General features: G+C 47.3%; 1 protein-coding gene across 3 annotated transcripts in view; it reads left to right on the plus strand.

Annotated features, from left to right (window-relative positions):
• Nucleotides 1-19,808, plus strand: part of LOC148430836 (pancreatic lipase-related protein 2-like) — a 167,456-nt gene that overhangs the window by 140,691 nt on the left and 6,957 nt on the right. For all 3 annotated transcript variants that reach the window (XM_088466440.1, XM_088466439.1, XM_088466441.1), the window contains one exon: nt 16,455-16,619. In XM_088466440.1, coding sequence (XP_088322566.1) covers nt 16,455-16,619 — 165 coding nt within the window. The remainder of the gene's footprint in view (nt 1-16,454; nt 16,620-19,808) is intronic.

Genomic DNA, 19,808 nt, shown 5'->3' on the forward strand with positions numbered 1-19,808 from the left:
GCCATGCAACCCCTCGGCCGGACCTGTGCATACTATGAATAAGGTGAAAGTACGGAATGATATTGGGGTGTTCTGCAGGGCGAGTTTCTAAATAGCAGACCGAGAAAACAAATATCCCGGCCTGCCAATTAGGATAAGTCTGGAAAACTTCCAAACCAATACCGCCTTTGCGTTTAGCGGCTCGCAATTCCTTGCGCATGTTATCTGTAAGCAGTGGTAGGCTGGGCCTGGGGGCAGGGTGCCATGTGCCCCCCAGGCCGCAGCGTCATGCGGGCCGCGGTGCAGACTGTGTCTCTGTGACACAGCTGCACCGCGTGTGTAGCGCTGACCGGACGGAGTTCGGTCAGCGCTACACAGCCGCCGAAGCCGGCAGCTGTGTTTGCTGTAATCAGCAGCCGCTGAGAGTCTGTCAGACTCTCATCGGCTGCTGCTGCTCCCACTGCGGGAGCCATCTTCCAGCTCCCGCAGTGGGTAATGGGAGAGACGTCGTCATGACGTCTCTCCCATAATGCAAAGTGGCCGGAGGAGCCGGTAGAAGCGTCGGGACCAGGAGCGGGAGTTCAGGTAAGTGATTTTTTTTTATTTTTTTTATTTTTTTTATTAAGTCTCTCTCTACTGGGGGGTGACTACTGGGGGCACTACCAGGGGGGGGGATTACTATGAGGGCACTACCAGGGGGGGATTACTATGGGGGCACTACCATGAGGGGATTACTACTGGGGGCACTATAAGGGGGAGATTACTATGGGGGCACTACCTGGGGGGATTACTATGGGGGCACTACCAGGGGGGATTACTATGGGGGCACTACCAGGGGGGATTACTACTGGGGGCACTACAAGGGGGGGGACTACTACTGGGGAAACTACAAGGGGGGGGACTACTACTACTGGGGGAACTACAAGGGGGGGACGACTACTACTGGGGGCACTACAAAGGGGGGGGACTACTACTGGGGGCACTACAAAGGGGGGGGACTACTACTACTGGGGGCACTACAAGGGGGTACTACTACTACTACTGGGGGCACTACAAGAGGGGGACTACTACTAGGGGCACTGCATAGGGGGGACGGGACTACTACTAGGGGCACTACATAGGGGGAGGGGACTACCACTGGGGGCACTGCATCGAGGGACCACTGCTGGGGACTCTATATAAAGGGCAATACTGGGGGTACTGCATAGGGGGAAGACTACAACTGGGGTCACTATTTAAGGGGCATTGCATAAGGGTTACCACTATTGGGGGCACTGGATGGGGGGTGGACTGCTACTGGGGGCACTATATAAGGGGCACTGCATAGGGGGTACCACTATTGGGGGCACTATATAAGGGGCTTACTACTGGGGGCACTGCACAGGGGGGACCACCACTGGGGGCACTATATAAGGGGCTTACTACTGGGGGCACAAGGGGCACTGCATAGGGGGGATCACTACTGGGGGCACTACTGGAGGCCTGCATAAGGGTGTTCTCTCCTGTGGCACACGGGGGCACTGCATATGGGCACTACGACAGGGGGCTGCCCCATATCTTTATTTTTACCTTACATTAATCCCATATGGACCCGCCTCCTCCCTGAAACACTTGAGGGGGGGCGGCACCGTAGCACGCACGTTCTTCGGGCACCCTGGCTACACGCTACTCCTCTGCCAGGGCCGCCTGCATGCATTTGCCCCCCAGGCTAAAAGTTGCCAGCCAGCCCCTGTCTGTAAGGGAGAATACATCCACATAATGTCCCTTCAGTATTTTGTCTTTAACGCTAGGTTGGAGACCCCTCAGGACCGCGGTGTTAGCGCAATGAACCACCCCTGCATCAGCACTGTCAGCGGGCACTTTGTCATCACGGGGGCGTGGTGATTACACCGAGGCCGACGCAAGCACCTGTTGGCCTCAATCCTAGCAAACTTAGCTGCACGCTTGCGCACCTTGCGAGCTTTCTGGGAGGGTCTAGTGTCGCTGGAGTCGTCAGAGGTGGAATAACTGACATCGCTAAACGTAGAATAAGAACTGGACGAACACTCACCAACCGCCTCCGCTGGGGGATCAGCGTGACTACCGGATTGATAAGCACCAGAAGTCGTCTCGTCGCCAGCATCCCATGAGGGATCATCGGAACCTGCAAAAGATGGAGCATGGCCCTCCGGGGCCAAGGCAGGTTGTGGGACCCAATAGGAAGAGGTGTGCCAGCTGGACCTCCGCCAAGACCCCGTCAGTCGTGCCGACAGCCGCAGTGTCAATTGACTGCATCAGCGCAGTCTGTGGCGAGTAGCTAGCAGTCAGGGGAGCCACCGGGTTAAATGGCGCTTCTTGCGCATTAGGAGGAAGGAGGGCAGCAAACATGGCCATGTTGGCAAAAAGCACCATTATAGCAGCTGGGTCAAAGGCTGGGGACACAGCTTGGCCATTTACAGGCATGGTTGAGGAAGATGCCATAACAGCCACAGGGGCTAGATGCCCAGGACCAGTAGCAGTCACAGGGGGCATGGCAAGAGAAGATGTAGCCCCTGGCAGCACTGCAGGGGTTGCAACAGTAGGAAAACTAGGCCCCACCCCCCGCCTAGCACTAACATGGCGGCCGATAACTCCATCAGCAGAGCCGGGCCCCCTAAATTGGTGGCCGCTAACACCGCCAGTTGAGCCGGCGGAGCCCTCAACTCCACAGCCGCGGCCCGCATCAACACTGCGGGCGGTCGATGAGGAAGACAGGGCCAAGTTAACAGACAGCAATCGGGGTGCAGCGCTGAGAGTGAAGGGACATCCGGCGGGAGCAGCCGTTGGGGTCAGCGATGCCCTGAGGCATCGCATTGGGGTCCGCAGTGGATGCCGCTGGAGCAGGCAAGAAATGGGAGGGGGGGGTGCAGAGTGGTGCAGGCAGTCCATCATGGAACAGGGAAGCTACCTGGAATCAGGCTGGCCAAGTGACACAGGAAGGGCACAGGGAGAGAATGGGAGACAAGAGGAAGGTAGATAGGTAGATAAGGAAGATAAAAAGGGGATTAAAGGAGATATAAAGTGTAAAGAATTAAAAAGATAAGAAAATTAAGAGAATGTGTATGTTTCACTGTGGACACAGGGCCTGATTCAGACCCGCTCGCGAGTGCACAACGCTCGCAAGTGGGTTGATGGTCCCCCACTGCGCATGCGCATGCGCATGCCAGAGCCGGCACGCGCATGCGCGAGACTCAGCCAGCAACGGGCGCTCCGTCGCTACGGGTCTCGCACCAAAGCAAGGCATCTGTTGATTGTGATTGACAGCTTGCCCATTTTGGAGCCGGGGAAGGGGGGTGGCTGGCCAAACTGAGGCATTCCTGAAGGAACGCCTGCCGTTTGGGGGCGGCCCCACTGACATCACGAGTGATGTCAGTGGTGAGCTTCCGGCTCTATTAGAGCCAAAAGCTCACTGAGGCTTGCGGGAATGAGACCCTGCCACAAGGGTCTCATCGCAAGCCCCGATAGTCATGATGGTTGTGAGGAGACAAGGGAAAAGGACTTCTAGGACTTGCCAGATAGCAAGGGAGTGTTCCTGTAACAAAGCCCTCCTCCTTCCTCTGGAAAGACTGACGCTGAGGATAACGCACAGTCCTGGATAACTATTTGCAGCAATGATATTGGGTGACCAGTGATAGCTGGAGACAAACATTATTAGTACAGCACAGAATGGGGCTCTCAGTGTAAGAAGGAGGAATGTCCTATCCTGGGGCACAGCGATATGATGCAGCTAATATAGCAGCCAGGGTGTCATGTATCTCCCCACTGCTTCCATGTGGCTGTATCGGATGTATTTATGGCTGTATTGTGGCTGTATTGTGGCTGTATTGGATGTACGTGTGGCTGTATTGGATGTACTTGTGGCTGTATTGGATGTACTTGTGGCTGTATTGGATATACTTGTGGCTGAATTGGATGAACTTGTGGCTATATTGGATGTACGTGTGGCTGTATTGGATGTACTTGTGGCTGTGTTGGATGTACTTGTGGCTGTATTGGATGAACCTGTGGCTGTATTGGATGTACTTGTGGCTGTGTTGGATGTACTTGTGGCTGTATTGGATGTACTTGTGGCTGTGTTGGATGTACTTGTGGCTGTATTGGATGAACCTGTGGCTGTATTGGATGTACTTGTGGCTGTGTTGGATGTACTTGTGGCTGTATTGGAGTATTGGTTGTACTTGTGGCTGTATTGGAGTATTGGTTGTACTTGTGGCTGTATTGGATGTACTTGTGGCTGTATTGGATGTACGTGTGGCTGTATTGGATGTACGTGTGGCTGTATTGGATGTACTTGTGGCTGTATTGGATGTACTTGTGGCTGTATTGGATATACTTGTGGCTGAATTGGATGAACTTGTGGCTGTATTGGATGTACTTGTGGCTGTATTGGATGTACTTGTGGCTGTATTGGGTGTACTTGTGGCTGTATTGGATGTACTTGTGGCTGCATTGGATGTATTTGTGTCTGTATTGGATGTACTTGTGGCTGTATTGGATGTACTTGTGGCTGTATTGGATGTACGTGTGGCTGTATTGGATGTACTTGTGGCTGTATTGGATGTACGTGTGTCTGTATTGGATGTACGTGTGGCTGTATTGGATGTACGTGTGTCTGTATTGGATGTACTTGTGGCTGTATGGTATGTACGTGTGGCTGTATTGGGTGTACCTGTGTCTGTTTATTGGATGTACTTGTGGCTGTATTGGGTGTACTTGTGGCTGTATTGGGTGTATTTGTGGCTGAATTGGGTGTACTTGTGGCTGCATTGGATGTATTTGTGGCTGTATTGGGTGTACTTGTGTCTGAATTGGATGTATGTGTGTCTGTATTGGAGTATTGGATGTACTTGTGGCTGTATTGCAGAGTTGGATGTACGTGTGGCTGTATTGGGTGTACTTGTGGCTGTATTGGGTGTACTTGTGGCTGTATTGGATATACTTGTGGCTGTATTGGGTGTACTTGTGGCTGTATTGGGTGTACTTGTGGCTGTATTGGGTGTACTTGTGGCTGTATTGGATGTACTTGTGGCTGTATTGGAGTATTGGTTGTACTTGTGGCTGTATTGGACGTACTTGTGGCTGTATTGGGTGTACGTGTGTCTGTATTGGATGTACGTGTGGCTGTATTGGATGAACCTGTGGCTGTATTGGATGTACTTGTGGCTGTGTTGGATGTACTTGTGGCTGTATTGGATGTACTTGTGGCTGCATTGGATGTATTTGTGTCTGTATTGGATGTACGTGTGTCTGTACTGGATGTACTTGTGGCTGTATTGGGTGTACTTGTGGCTGTATTGGATATACTTGTGGCTGTATTGGGTGTACTTGTGGCTGTATTGGGTGTACTTGTGGCTGTATTGGGTGTACTTGTGGCTGTATTGGATGTACTTGTGGCTGTATTGGAGTATTGGTTGTACTTGTGGCTGTATTGGACGTACTTGTGGCTGTATTGGGTGTACGTGTGTCTGTATTGGATGTACGTGTGGCTGTATTGGATGAACCTGTGGCTGTATTGGATGTACTTGTGGCTGTGTTGGATGTACTTGTGGCTGTGTTGGATGTACTTGTGGCTGCATTGGATGTATTTGTGTCTGTATTGGATGTACGTGTGTCTGTACTGGATGTACTTGTGGCTGTATTGGGTGTACTTGTGGCTGTATTGGATATACTTGTGGCTGTATTGGGTGTACTTGTGGCTGTATTGGGTGTACTTGTGGCTGTATTGGATGTACGTGTGGCTGTATTGGATGTACCTGTGTCTGTTTATTGGATGTACTTGTGGCTGTATTGGGTGTACTTGTGGCTGTATTGGGTGTATTTGTGGCTGAATTGGGTGTACTTGTGGCTGCATTGGATGTATTTGTGGCTGTATTGGGTGTACTTGTGTCTGAATTGGATGTATGTGTGTCTGTATTGGAGTATTGGATGTACTTGTGGCTGTATTGCAGAGTTGGATGTACTTGTGGCTGTATTGGAGAGTTGGATGTACGTGTGGCTGTATTGGGTGTACTTGTGGCTGTATTGGGTGTACTTGTGGCTGTATTGGATATACTTGTGGCTGTATTGGGTGTACTTGTGGCTGTATTGGGTGTACTTGTGGCTGTATTGGGTGTACTTGTGGCTGTATTGGATGTACTTGTGGCTGTATTGGAGTATTGGATGTACCTGTGGCTGTATTGGGTGTACGTGTGGCTGCTTTGGGTGTACCTGTATGTGTATTGGATGTACGTGTGGCTGTATTGGATGTACGTGTGGCTGTATTGGAGTATTGGATGTACTTGTGGCTGTATTGGGTGTACGTGTGGCTGTATTGGAGTATTGGATGTACTTGTGGCTGTATTGGATGTACTTGTGGCTGTATTGGAGTATTGGATGTACGTGTAGCTGTATTGGAGTATTGGGTGTACTTGTGGCTGTATTGGAGTATTGGATGTACTTGTGGCTGCATTGGATGTACTTGTGGCTGTATTGGAGTATTGGATGTACTTGTGGCTTCATTGGATGTACTTGTGGCTGTATTGGATGAACGTGTGTCTGTATTGGATGTACGTGTAGCTGTATTGGATGTATGTGTGGCTGTATTGGAGTATTGGATGTACTTGTGGCTGTATTGGAGTATTGGATGTACGGGTAGCTGTATTGGATGTACGGGTAGCTGTATTGGATGTACTTGTGGCTGTATTGGGTGTACTTGTGGCTGTATTGGACGTACTTGTGGCTGTATTGGATGTACTTGTGGCTGTATTGGATGTACTTGTGGCTGTATTGGGTGTACTTGTGGCTGTATTGGATGTACTTGTGGCTGCATTGGATGTATTTGTGTCTGTATTGGATGTACTTGTGGCTGTATTGGATGTACGTGTGGCTGTATTGGATGTACTTGTGGCTGTATTGGATGTACGTGTGGCTGTATTGGATGTACTTGTGGCTGTATTGGATGTACCTGTGTCTGTTTATTGGATGTACTTGTGGCTGTATTGGATGTACGTGTGGCTGTATTGGATGTACGTGTGTCTGTGTATTGGGTGTACGTGTGGCTGTATTGGATGTACTTGTGGCTATATTGGGTGTACGTGTGGCTGTATTGGATGTACGTGTGTCTGTGTATTGGGTGTACGTGTGGCTGTATTGGATGTACTTGTGGCTGTATTGGGTGTACGTGTGTCTGTATTGGGTGTACGTGTGTCTGTATTGGATGTACGTGTGTCTGTATTGGATGTACGTGTGGCTGTATTGGATGTACCTGTGTCTGTTTATTGGATGTACGTGTGGCTGTATTGGATGTACTTGTGGCTGTATTGGATGTACGTGTGGCTGTATTGGATGTACGTGTGTCTGTGTATTGGGTGTACGTGTGGCTGTATTGGATGTACTTGTGGCTATATTGGGTGTACGTGTGGCTGTATTGGATGTACTTGTGGCTATATTGGATGTACGTGTGGCTGTATTGGATGTACGTGTGTCTGTGTATTGGGTGTACGTGTGGCTGTATTGGATGTACTTGTGGCTATATTGGGTGTACGTGTGGCTGTATTGGGTGTACGTGTGGCTGTATTGGATGTACTTGTGGCTATATTGGGTGTACGTGTGGCTGTATTGGATGTACTTGTGGCTATATTGGATGTACGTGTGGCTGTATTGGATGTACGTGTGTCTGTGTATTGGGTGTACGTGTGGCTGTATTGGATGTACTTGTGGCTGTATTGGGTGTACGTGTGTCTGTATTGGGTGTACGTGTGTCTGTATTGGATGTACGTGTGTCTGTAGTGGATGTACGTGTGTCTGTATTGGATGTACGTGTAGCTGTATTGGATGTACGTGTGGCTGTATTGGGTGTACGTGTGGCTGTTTTGGTGTATTGGATGTATGTGTAGCTGTATTGGGTGTACGTGTGGCTCTATTGGATGTACTTGTGGCTGTATTGGATGTACGTGTGTCTGTATTGGATGTACGTGTGGCTGTATTGGATGTACCTGTGTCTGTTTATTGGATGTACGTGTGGCTGTATTGGATGTACTTGTGTCTGTATTGGATGTACTTGTGTCTGTATTGGGTATACGTGTGTCTGTATTGGATGTACGTGTGTCTGTATTGGATGTACTTGTGTCTGTATTGGATGTACGTGTGTCTGTATTGGATGTACGTGTAGCTGTATTGGATGTACGTGTAGCTGTATTGGATGTACGTGTGGCTGTATTGGATGTACGTGTAGCTGTATTGGATGTACGTGTGGCTGTATTGGGTGTACGTGTGGCTGTTTTGGTGTATTGGATGTATGTGTAGCTGTATTGGGTGTACGTGTGGCTCTATTGGATGTACTTGTGGCTGTATTGGATGTACGTGTGTCTGTATTGGATGTACGTGTGGCTGTATTGGATGTACTTGTGTCTGTATTGGATGTACTTGTGTCTGTATTGGGTATACGTGTGTCTGTATTGGATGTACGTGTGTCTGTATTGGATGTACTTGTGTCTGTATTGGATGTACTTGTGGCTGTATTGGATGTACGTGTGTCTGTATTGGATGTACGTGTGGCTGTATTGGATGTACCTGTGTCTGTTTATTGGATGTACTTGTGGCTGTATTGGGTGTACGTGTGGCTGTATTGGATGTACGTGTGGCTGTATTGGATGTACTTGTGGCTGTATTGGATGTACGTGTGGCTGTATTGGATGTACGTGTGTCTGTATTGGATGTACGTGTGTCTGTATTGGATGTACCTGTGTCTGTTTATTGGGTGTACGTGTGGCTGTATTGGATGTACTTGTGTCTGTATTGGATGTACTTGTGTCTGTATTGGATGTACTTGTGGCTGTATTGGATGTACGTGTGGCTGTATTGGATGTACGTGTGGCTGTATTGGAGTATTGGATGTACGTGTAGCTGTATTGGATGTACTTGTGTCTGTATTGGATGTACGTGTGTCTGTATTGGATGTACTTGTGGCTGTATTGGAGTATTGGATGTACGTGTAGCTGTATTGGATGTACTTGTGTCTGTATTGGATGTACGTGTGTCTGTATTGGATGTACTTGTGGCTGTATTGGATGTACGTGTGTCTGTATTGGATGTACTTGTGTCTGTATTGGATGTACGTGTGTCTGTATTGGATGTACTTGTGGCTGTATTGGATGTACGTGTGTCTGTATTGGATGTACTTGTGTCTGTATTGGATGTACGTGTGTCTGTATTGGATGTACGTGTGTCTGTATTGGATGTACTTGTGGCTGTATTGGATGTACGTGTGTCTGTATTGGATGTACTTGTGTCTGTATTGGATGTACTTGTGGCTGTATTGGATGTACGTGTGTCTGTATTGGGTGTACGTGTGTCTGTATTGGATGTACGTGTGTCTGTATTGGATGTACGTGTGTCTGTATTGGATGTACTTGTGTCTGTATTGGATGTACTTGTGGCTGTATTGGATGTACTTGTGGCTGTATTGGATGTACGTGTGTCTGTATTGGATGTACGTGTGTCTGTATTGGATGTACGTGTGTCTGTATTGGATGTACTTGTGGCTGTATTGGATGTACCTGTGTCTGTTTATTGGGTGTACGTGTGGCTGTATTGGATGTACGTGTGGCTGTATTGGATGTACTTGTGGCTGTATTGGGTGTACTTGTGGCTGTATTGGATGTACCTATGTCTGTGTATTGGACGTACTTGTGGCTGTATTGGACGTACTTGTGGCTGTATTGGACGTACTTGTGGCTGTATTGGACGTACTTGTGGCTGTATTGGACGTACTTGTGGCTGTATTGGACGTACTTGTGGCTGTATTGGATGTACTTGTGGCTGTATTGGATGTACTTGTGGCTGCATTGGATGTACTTGTGGCTGCATTGGATGTATTTGTGGCTGTATTGGATGTACTTGTGTTTGTATTGGATGTATTTGTGGCTGTATTGGGTGTACTTGTGGCTGTATTGGAGTATTGGTTGTACTTGTGGCTGTATTGGGTGTACTTGTGGCTGTATTGGGTGTACTTGTGGCTGTATTGGATATACTTGTGGCTGTATTGGGTGTACTTGTGGCTGTATTGGGTGTACTTGTGGCTGTTTTGGGTGTACTTGTGGCTGTATTGGATGTACGTGTGGCTGTATTGGGTGTACGTGTGGCTGTATTGGGTGTACGTGTGGCTGTATTGAGTGTACTTGTGGCTGTATTGGATATACTTGTGGCTGTATTGGGTGTACGTGTGGCTGTATTGGATGTACGTGTGGCTGTATTGGGTGTACTTGTGGCTGTATTGGATGTACGTGTGGCTGTATTGGGTGTACGTGTGGCTGTATTGGGTGTACTTGTGGCTGTATTGGGTGTACTTGTGGCTGTATTGGATATACTTGTGGCTGTATTGGGTGTACGTGTGGCTGTATTGGATGTACGTGTGGCTGTATTGGGTGTACTTGTGGCTGTATTGGATGTACTTGTGGCTGTATTGGGTGTACTTGTGGCTGTATTGGATATACTTGTGGCTGTATTGGGTGTACGTGTGGCTGTATTGGGTGTACGTGTGGCTGTATTGGGTGTACTTGTGGCTGTATTGGATGTGCTTGTGGCTGTATTGGATGTACTTGTGGCTGTATTGGGTGTACTTGTGGCTGTATTGGATGTACTTGTGGCTGTATTGGAGTATTGGATGTACTTGTGGCTGTATTGGGTGTACTTGTGGCTGTATTGGAGTATTGGATGTACGTGTGGCTGTATTGGATGTACGTGTAGCTGTATTGGATGTACTTGTGGCTGTATTGGGTGTACGTGTGGCTGTATTGGAGTATTGGATGTACTTGTGGCTGTATTGGGTGTACTTGTGGCTGTATTGGAGTATTGGATGTACGTGTGGCTGTATTGGATGTACGTGTAGCTGTATTGGATGTACGTGTAGCTGTATTGGATGTACGTGTGTCTGTATTGGATGTACGTGTAGCTGTATTGGATGTACGTGTAGCTGCATTGGATGTACGTGTGGCTGTGTTGGATGTACGTGTGGCTGTATTGAATGTACGTGTGGCTGTATTGGGTGTACGTGTGGCTGTATTGAATGTACGTGTGGCTGTATTGGGTGTACTTGTGGCTGTATTGGGTCTACTTGTGGCTATATTGGGTGTACTTGTGGCTATATTGGGTGTACTTGTGGCTGTATTGGATGTACGTGTGGCTATATTGGGTGTACTTGTGGCTGTATTGGATGTACTTGTGGCTATATTGGGTGTACTTGTGGCTATATTGGGTGTACTTTGGCTGTATTGGGTGTACTTGTGGCTATATTGGGTGTACTTGTGGCTGTATTGGGTGTACTTGTGGCTGTATTGGATGAACGTGTAGCTATATTGGGTGTACTTGTGGCTGTATTGGGTGTACTTGTGGCTATATTGGGTCTACTTGTGGCTGTATTGGATGTACTTGTGGTTGTATTGGATGTACGTGTGGCTGTATTGGATGTACTTGTGGCTGTATTGGGTGTACTTGTGGCTGTATTGGATATACTTGTGGCTGTATTGGGTGTACGTGTGGCTGTATTGGATGTACGTGTGGCTGTATTGGGTGTACTTGTGGCTGTATTGGATGTACGTGTGGCTGTATTGGGTGTACGTGTGGCTGTATTGGGTGTACTTGTGGCTATATTGGGTGTACTTGTGGCTGTTTTGGGTGTACGTGTGGCTGTATTGGATGTATGTGTGTCTGTATTGGATGTACGTGTAGCTATATTGGGTGTACTTGTGGCTGTATTGGGTGTACTTGTGGCTATATTGGGTCTACTTGTGGCTGTATTGGGTGTACTTGTGGCTGTATTGGATGTGCTTGTGGCTGTATTGGATGTACTTGTGGCTGTATTGGGTGTACTTGTGGCTGTATTGGATATACTTGTGGCTGTATTGGGTGTACGTGTGGCTGTATTGGATGTACGTGTGGCTGTATTGGGTGTACTTGTGGCTGTATTGGATGTACGTGTAGCTGTATTGGATGTACGTGTAGCTGTATTGGAGTATTGGATGTACTTGTGGCTGTATTGGGTGTACTTGTGGCTGTATTGGAGTATTGGATGTACGTGTAGCTGTATTGGATTTACTTGTGGCTGTATTGAATGTACGTGTGGCTGTATTGGATGTACTTGTGGCTGTATTGGATGTACCTGTGTCTGTTTATTGGATGTACTTGTGGCTGTATTTGATGTACGTGTGGCTGTATTGGATATACTTGTGGCTGTATTGGATGTACTTGTGGCTGTATTGGGTGTACTTGTGGCTGTATAGGGTGTACTTGTGGCTGTATTGGATGTACTTGTGGCTGTATTGGGTGTACTTGTGGCTATATTGGGTGTACTTGTGGCTGTATTGGGTGTACTTGTGGCTATATTGGGTGTACTTGTGGCTATATTGGGTGTACTTGTGGCTATATTGGGTGTACTTGTGGCTGTATTGGATGTACGTGTGGCTGTATTGGATGTAACTGTGTCTGTGAATTGTATGTACTTGTGGCTGTATTGGGTGTACTTGTGGCTGTTTTGGATGTACGTGTGGCTGTATTGGATGAACCTGTGGCTGTATTGGATGAACCTGTGGCTGTATTGGATGAACCTGTGGCTGTATTGGGTGTACGTGTGTCTGTATTGATGTACTTGTGGCTGTATTGGATTTACGTGTGGCTGTATTGGATGTACGTGTGGCTGTATTGGATGTACGTGTGGCTGTATTGGATGTACTTGTGGCTGTATTGGATGTACTTGTGGCTGTATTGGGTGTACTTGTGGCTGTATTGGGTGTACTTGTGGCTGTATTGGACGTACTTGTGGCTGTATTGGATGTACTTGTGGCTGTATTGGATGTACTTGTGGCTGTATTGGGTGTACTTGTGGCTGCATTGGATGTACTTGTGGCTGCATTGGATGTATTTGTGTCTGTACTGGATGTACGTGTGTCTGTACTGGATGTACGTGTGTCTGTACTGGATGTATTTGTGTCTGTATTGGATGTATTTGTGTCTGTATTGGATGTACGTGTGTCTGTACTGGATGTACGTGTGTCTGTATTGGATGTACATGTGGCTGTATTGGATGTACCTGTAGCTGTATTGGATGTACCTGTAGCTGTATTGGAGTATTGGGTGTACGTGTGGCTGTATTGGAGTATTGGGTGTACGTGTGGCTGTATTGGATGTACGTGTGGCTGTATTGGATGTACGTGTAGCTGTATTGGATGTACGTGTGGCTGTATTGGGTGTACTTGTGGCTGTATTGGGTGTACTTGTGGCTGTATTGGATGTAGGTGTGGCTGTATTGGGTGTACGTGTATCTGCATTGGATGTACGTGTAGCTGCACTGGGTGTTCTTGTGGCTGTATTGGGTGTACGTGTGGCTGTATTGGGTGTACGTGTGGCTGTATTGGGTGTACGTGTGGCTGTATAAGATGTATTTGTGGCTGTATTGGATGTACGTGTGGCTGTATTGGATGTACGTGTGGCTGTATTGGGTGTATGTGTGGCTGTATTGGGTGTACGTGTGGCTGTATTGGGTGTACGTGTGGCTGTATTGGGTGTACGTGTGGCTGTATTGGGTGTACGTGTGGCTGTATTGGGTGTACGTGTGGCTGTATTGAATGTACGTGTGGCTGTATAGGATGTACTTGTGGCTGTATAGGATGTACTTGTGGCTGTATTGGGTGTACGTGTGGCTGTATTGGGTGTACGTGTGGCTGTATTGGGTGTACGTGTGGCTGTATAAGATGTATTTGTGGCTGTATTGGATGTACGTGTGGCTGTACTGGATGTACGTGTGGCTGTATTGGGTGTACGTGTGGCTGTATTGGGTGTACGTGTGGCTGTATTGGGTGTACGTGTGGCTGTATTGGGTGTACGTGTGGCTGTATTGGGTGTACGTGTGGCTGTATTGAATGTACGTGTGGCTGTATAGGATGTACTTGTGGCTGTATTGGGTGTACGTGTGGCTGTATTGGGTGTACGTGTGGCTGTATTGGGTGTACGTGTGGCTGTATTGGGTGTACGTGTGGCTGTATTGGATGTACGTGTGGCTGTATTGGATGTACGTGTGGCTGTATTGGGTGTACGTGTGGCTGTATTGGGTGTACGTGTGGCTGTATTGGGTGTACGTGTGGCTGTATTGGATGTACGTGTGGCTGTATTGGGTGTACTTGTGGCTGTATTGGGTGTACTTGTGGCTGTATTGGGTGTACGTGTGGCTGTATTGGATGTACGTGTGTCTGTATTGGATGTACGTGTGGCTGTATTGGATGTACTTGTGGCTGTATTGGGTGTACTTGTGGCTATATTGGGTGTACTTGTGGCTATATTGGGTGTACTTGTGGCTGTATTGGATGTACGTGTGGCTGTATTGGATGTAACTGTGTCTGTGAATTGTATGTACTTGTGGCTGTATTGGGTGTACTTGTGGCTGTTTTGGATGTACGTGTGGCTGTATTGGATGAACCTGTGGCTGTATTGGATGAACCTGTGGCTGTATTGGATGAACCTGTGGCTGTATTGGGTGTACGTGTGTCTGTATTGATGTACTTGTGGCTGTATTGGATTTACGTGTGGCTGTATTGGATGTACGTGTGGCTGTATTGGATGTACGTGTGGCTGTATTGGATGTACTTGTGGCTGTATTGGATGTACTTGTGGCTGTATTGGGTGTACTTGTGGCTGTATTGGGTGTACTTGTGGCTGTATTGGACGTACTTGTGGCTGTATTGGATGTACTTGTGGCTGTATTGGATGTACTTGTGGCTGTATTGGGTGTACTTGTGGCTGCATTGGATGTACTTGTGGCTGCATTGGATGTATTTGTGTCTGTACTGGATGTACGTGTGTCTGTACTGGATGTACGTGTGTCTGTACTGGATGTATTTGTGTCTGTATTGGATGTATTTGTGTCTGTATTGGATGTACGTGTGTCTGTACTGGATGTACGTGTGTCTGTATTGGATGTACATGTGGCTGTATTGGATGTACCTGTAGCTGTATTGGATGTACCTGTAGCTGTATTGGAGTATTGGGTGTACGTGTGGCTGTATTGGAGTATTGGGTGTACGTGTGGCTGTATTGGATGTACGTGTGGCTGTATTGGATGTACGTGTAGCTGTATTGGATGTACGTGTGGCTGTATTGGGTGTACTTGTGGCTGTATTGGGTGTACTTGTGGCTGTATTGGATGTAGGTGTGGCTGTATTGGGTGTACGTGTATCTGCATTGGATGTACGTGTAGCTGCACTGGGTGTTCTTGTGGCTGTATTGGGTGTACGTGTGGCTGTATTGGGTGTACGTGTGGCTGTATTGGGTGTACGTGTGGCTGTATAAGATGTATTTGTGGCTGTATTGGATGTACGTGTGGCTGTATTGGATGTACGTGTGGCTGTATTGGGTGTATGTGTGGCTGTATTGGGTGTACGTGTGGCTGTATTGGGTGTACGTGTGGCTGTATTGGGTGTACGTGTGGCTGTATTGGGTGTACGTGTGGCTGTATTGGGTGTACGTGTGGCTGTATTGAATGTACGTGTGGCTGTATAGGATGTACTTGTGGCTGTATAGGATGTACTTGTGGCTGTATTGGGTGTACGTGTGGCTGTATTGGGTGTACGTGTGGCTGTATTGGGTGTACGTGTGGCTGTATAAGATGTATTTGTGGCTGTATTGGATGTACGTGTGGCTGTACTGGATGTACGTGTGGCTGTATTGGGTGTACGTGTGGCTGTATTGGGTGTACGTGTGGCTGTATTGGGTGTACGTGTGGCTGTATTGGGTGTACGTGTGGCTGTATTGGGTGTACGTGTGGCTGTATTGAATGTACGTGTGGCTGTATAGGATGTACTTGTGGCTGTATTGGGTGTACGTGTGGCTGTATTGGGTGTACGTGTGGCTGTATTGGGTGTACGTGTGGCTGTATTGGGTGTACGTGTGGCTGTATTGGATGTACGTGTGGCTGTATTGGATGTACGTGTGGCTGTATTGGGTGTACGTGTGGCTGTATTGGGTGTACGTGTGGCTGTATTGGGTGTACGTGTGGCTGTATTGGATGTACGTGTGGCTGTATTGGGTGTACTTGTGGCTGTATTGGGTGTACTTGTGGCTGTATTGGGTGTACGTGTGGCTGTATTGGATGTACGTGTGTCTGTATTGGATGTACGTGTGGCTGTATTGGATGTACTTGTGGCTGTATTGGATGTACTTGTGGCTGTATTGGATGTACTTGTGGCTGTATTGGATGTACGTGTGGCTGTATTGGATGTACTTGTGGCTGTATTGGATGTACGTGTGGCTGTATTGGATGTACGTGTAGCTGTATTTGATTTATGTGTGGCTGTATTGGATGTACTTGTGGCTGTCTTCAGTCTCACTATGTACCATATTTACACCACATCGCTATTATGCCATATTTATACTACTTGCAATTTACGCTACATCTATTTGTGACCTGTTTTCCTCTCCCTGTACATCCGCAGCGGATACATTGTTGCAGGCAGCATATACTCAGCGTTCATTGATACAAGAATCCCTTCTCCCGTCTCTGCCATTACATTTATCTGGCAGAAATCTCTCCTTAGTTTCACTACATCAACCCTGGGAGCAGAGTATGTGACTGCGCAGTACGGAAATGACGGAACAGTGTAAGTACTACCTGTATGTGCCGCACGTTTGGTAGAGTCAGATAAGTTATAATAAAACTAGTCGAAAAAGGGAGAGTGTCTACGTACAAGTTTGAAAACAATTATATATAGCCAATGTCTAAGGTTATATGGCAAAGAAACATGAATATTGCATTCAAAAGAAAAGAAATAATCAGATAATTAGAAATGCCATCAACAATAAACTTGGCCGTGCTCCCCTATAGTAAGATAACGTATCAAGAACGGGAAAGAGAAGAAAACTCTTTGTTGGGGGCACAAACTTATTGAAATCTATTAAAAATATTATTTAATGTTATCAATGTAAAAGTAATCGACAATACATAGACGTAACACACAAGTAACATGAAAATATGCGCACTGGAAGTTCAATGATCCACATCAATCTCACATATAGACATGATTAATGGATTCCATCCAATACTGTACAAATGTCTGAGGCTTATTGAGTATCAAATACTGTAATAAAAAGGGCGAACATATAATGAATGTATATTAAAGTATGGTCTACGAGACTGCAACAGACTTATATCTTATGGTGGTATGAATATCAGAGAAGTGAAAAGAATATAGAAAAAGAAAAATGAAATGCCTGAAGTGGTGCACTAGGATATCTAATGCTGGGCATACACAGCCAGATAAAATGTCTGTCAGACCGACAGACATTTTATCTGGCTGCCTGCCAGCCGCAGATATCGCCGGCATACGCTGTGAGAGAAATCTCACAGTGTATAGCCCGACATCCGTGCTCCGCCCCCGGGGGGAGGAGACATTTCCCTGTTCCTTCCCCTGACATCCGCACTCCGCCCCCGGGGGAGGAGACATTTCCCTGTTCCTTCCCCTGACATCCGCGCTCCACCCCCGGGGGAGGAGACATTTCCCTGTTCCTTCCCCTGACATCCGCACTCCGCCCCCGGGGGAGGAGATATTTCCCTGTTCCCTCCCCTGACATCCGCGCTCCGCCCCCGGGAAAGGAGACATTTCCCTGTTCCTTCCCCTGACATCCGCACTCCGCCCCCAGGGGAGGAGACATTTCCCTGTTCCTTCCGTAGGAAGGAACACAGGAAATGTCTGTCTGTCGGCCGCGCTGGGCATACACTGCCCGATGCGGCCGACAGTTTCCCGGGTAAATATCGCATCGGACGGGCATGCTGGACAATCCAGCATGCCCGACCGAGCAATATTTAACCCTCGGTCGCCCGCATACACGCTGCAATTATCGCGGCGATCTGCCGATATCGGGCGGATCGTCCCGATAATTGCAGAGTGTATGGCCAGCATTACATATAACTTTTATTAATGTAATGAATATTGGGCCTGATTCAGAGCCGTTCGCTATTTGCGGTCATTCGTTCAAAAACAAGGGGTGGCTACTCAAATGATCCGTTCGCAAATTGCAGTCTGTTCACACCTCTAAGTCTGAACGAGCGAGCAAAACATACGCTCGTTTATTTGTTAAAAACGCCCCCTGGCCGCTCGCACCATACGTCATGTCCGCTATTTATTTGATTAATCGAGTACATCGACCAGCGTATGAACTGCTCGCTATTCTTGTGGTTGGTGTTTGCTACCACAAATTTGCGAGCAGTTCTGGCTATAAAATAACCCAGTGACGTGGTCAATGACGCTGCTGTATTAATTATGCACACCCATAATACGCCCGTTTTGACCTTTAAGCACGCCTGCGTTCGGATCTCCACTCCCCATTTTCAAGCACCTTCCCCTGTTACCACCCACATACGCCTCATTCTGTCACTCAAAATAGCAGGCATTCGCTATTTAGCAAACAAACGATTTTCGGCCGCACTGACTGGTTCGCGCATGCGTATAACGATCCGTACGCATGCGCAGATGTGCGAACATCGCTCGGAGCGAGCGTACTGCCGCTAACGAGCGGCTCTGAATGAGGGCCCTTGTCTGATAAGACACATGAACAGCAAAAAATTTTAACAATTAAGGAGTGAAAATAATGAATTCAGTGAAATAAAATATATGCAACACCCCTGTGTTTCCACATAAACATATATTGGATGAAGGTTGTTATGTATGGCACTTATCCTATATAAGGTATGCTATATATATATTAATCATTAATTTCTGTTGCTTGCTGTTATTCCAGCATATATACATACACGTCTTAGCAGCTGTAAATGCCAATCCTCAATAAGCGCTGTAATTACTATATCACAGTCTGATTTTAGACAGAGAAACACAATCAAAAGTTAATGAGAAATATTCAGTGATTGCTTATATCGTTATAGCAATAAAAGTTGATATATGTTTATTAAATAATTTATGTGTCTCTCCTGTGTCACTTATTTAACCCAGACTAAGAACATACACATATTATTATTATTATTATCCTTTATTTATATGGCGCCACAAGTGTTCCGCAGCGCCTTACATAGTACATAGCACTAACAAGTGAACAAGAACAAGTAACTTACAGTACATTACAGTGCAGGACAAGGACACAACTTATATACATTGGTGCAATAGCGATTATTACACTCACAATAAGCTTCCGGGAGTTGGCAGTCCCGTGTCAGGTGCCCTTATGGGGAGTAGAGAGTAGAAGAAAATGTAAGGAGAAGCACATGAGGGAAGAGGGCCCTGCTCGTGAGAGCTTACATTCTAAGGGGAGGGGCAGACAGACAGGCGTGACACAGAAGGGGAGGGGCAGACAGACAGGCGTGACACAGAAGGGGAGGGGCAGACAGACAGGCGTGACACAGAAGGGGAGGGGCAGACAGACAGGCGTGACACAGAAGGGGAGGGGCAGACAGACAGGCGTGATACAGAAGGGGAGGGGCAGACAGACAGGTGTGACACAGAAGGGGGAGATGGGGAGAGAGCATGAGGTGGGTTAGGATGAGAGCTTACATTCTAAAGTTTAAACTTGTCACATTTAATATAAGACTGAGTTTATATGGACCAGATCTTAGGTCTCATAGGAATGCTCATGGGAGTTATATATGTAAATGTAGTGCACAGCGTGAGTTCTGACCTCCCTGCTTGTCACACAATCACTAGCAGACCCTCCCGGGTGTTTGTAGGGAAGTAAGGGAGAAGTTACTCTCAGTATGTAATTACAGATCCATTACACAGTATACATTCTAATCTCTGTACTCATTTACCTTGATAAAGCTTCTAAGCGAAACGCCGCGTCGG

Source organism: Taudactylus pleione, unplaced genomic scaffold (genome assembly GCF_031769625.1).
Source record: "Taudactylus pleione unplaced genomic scaffold, aTauple2 ptg003137l, whole genome shotgun sequence".
Taxonomy (NCBI): domain Eukaryota; kingdom Metazoa; phylum Chordata; class Amphibia; order Anura; family Myobatrachidae; genus Taudactylus; species Taudactylus pleione.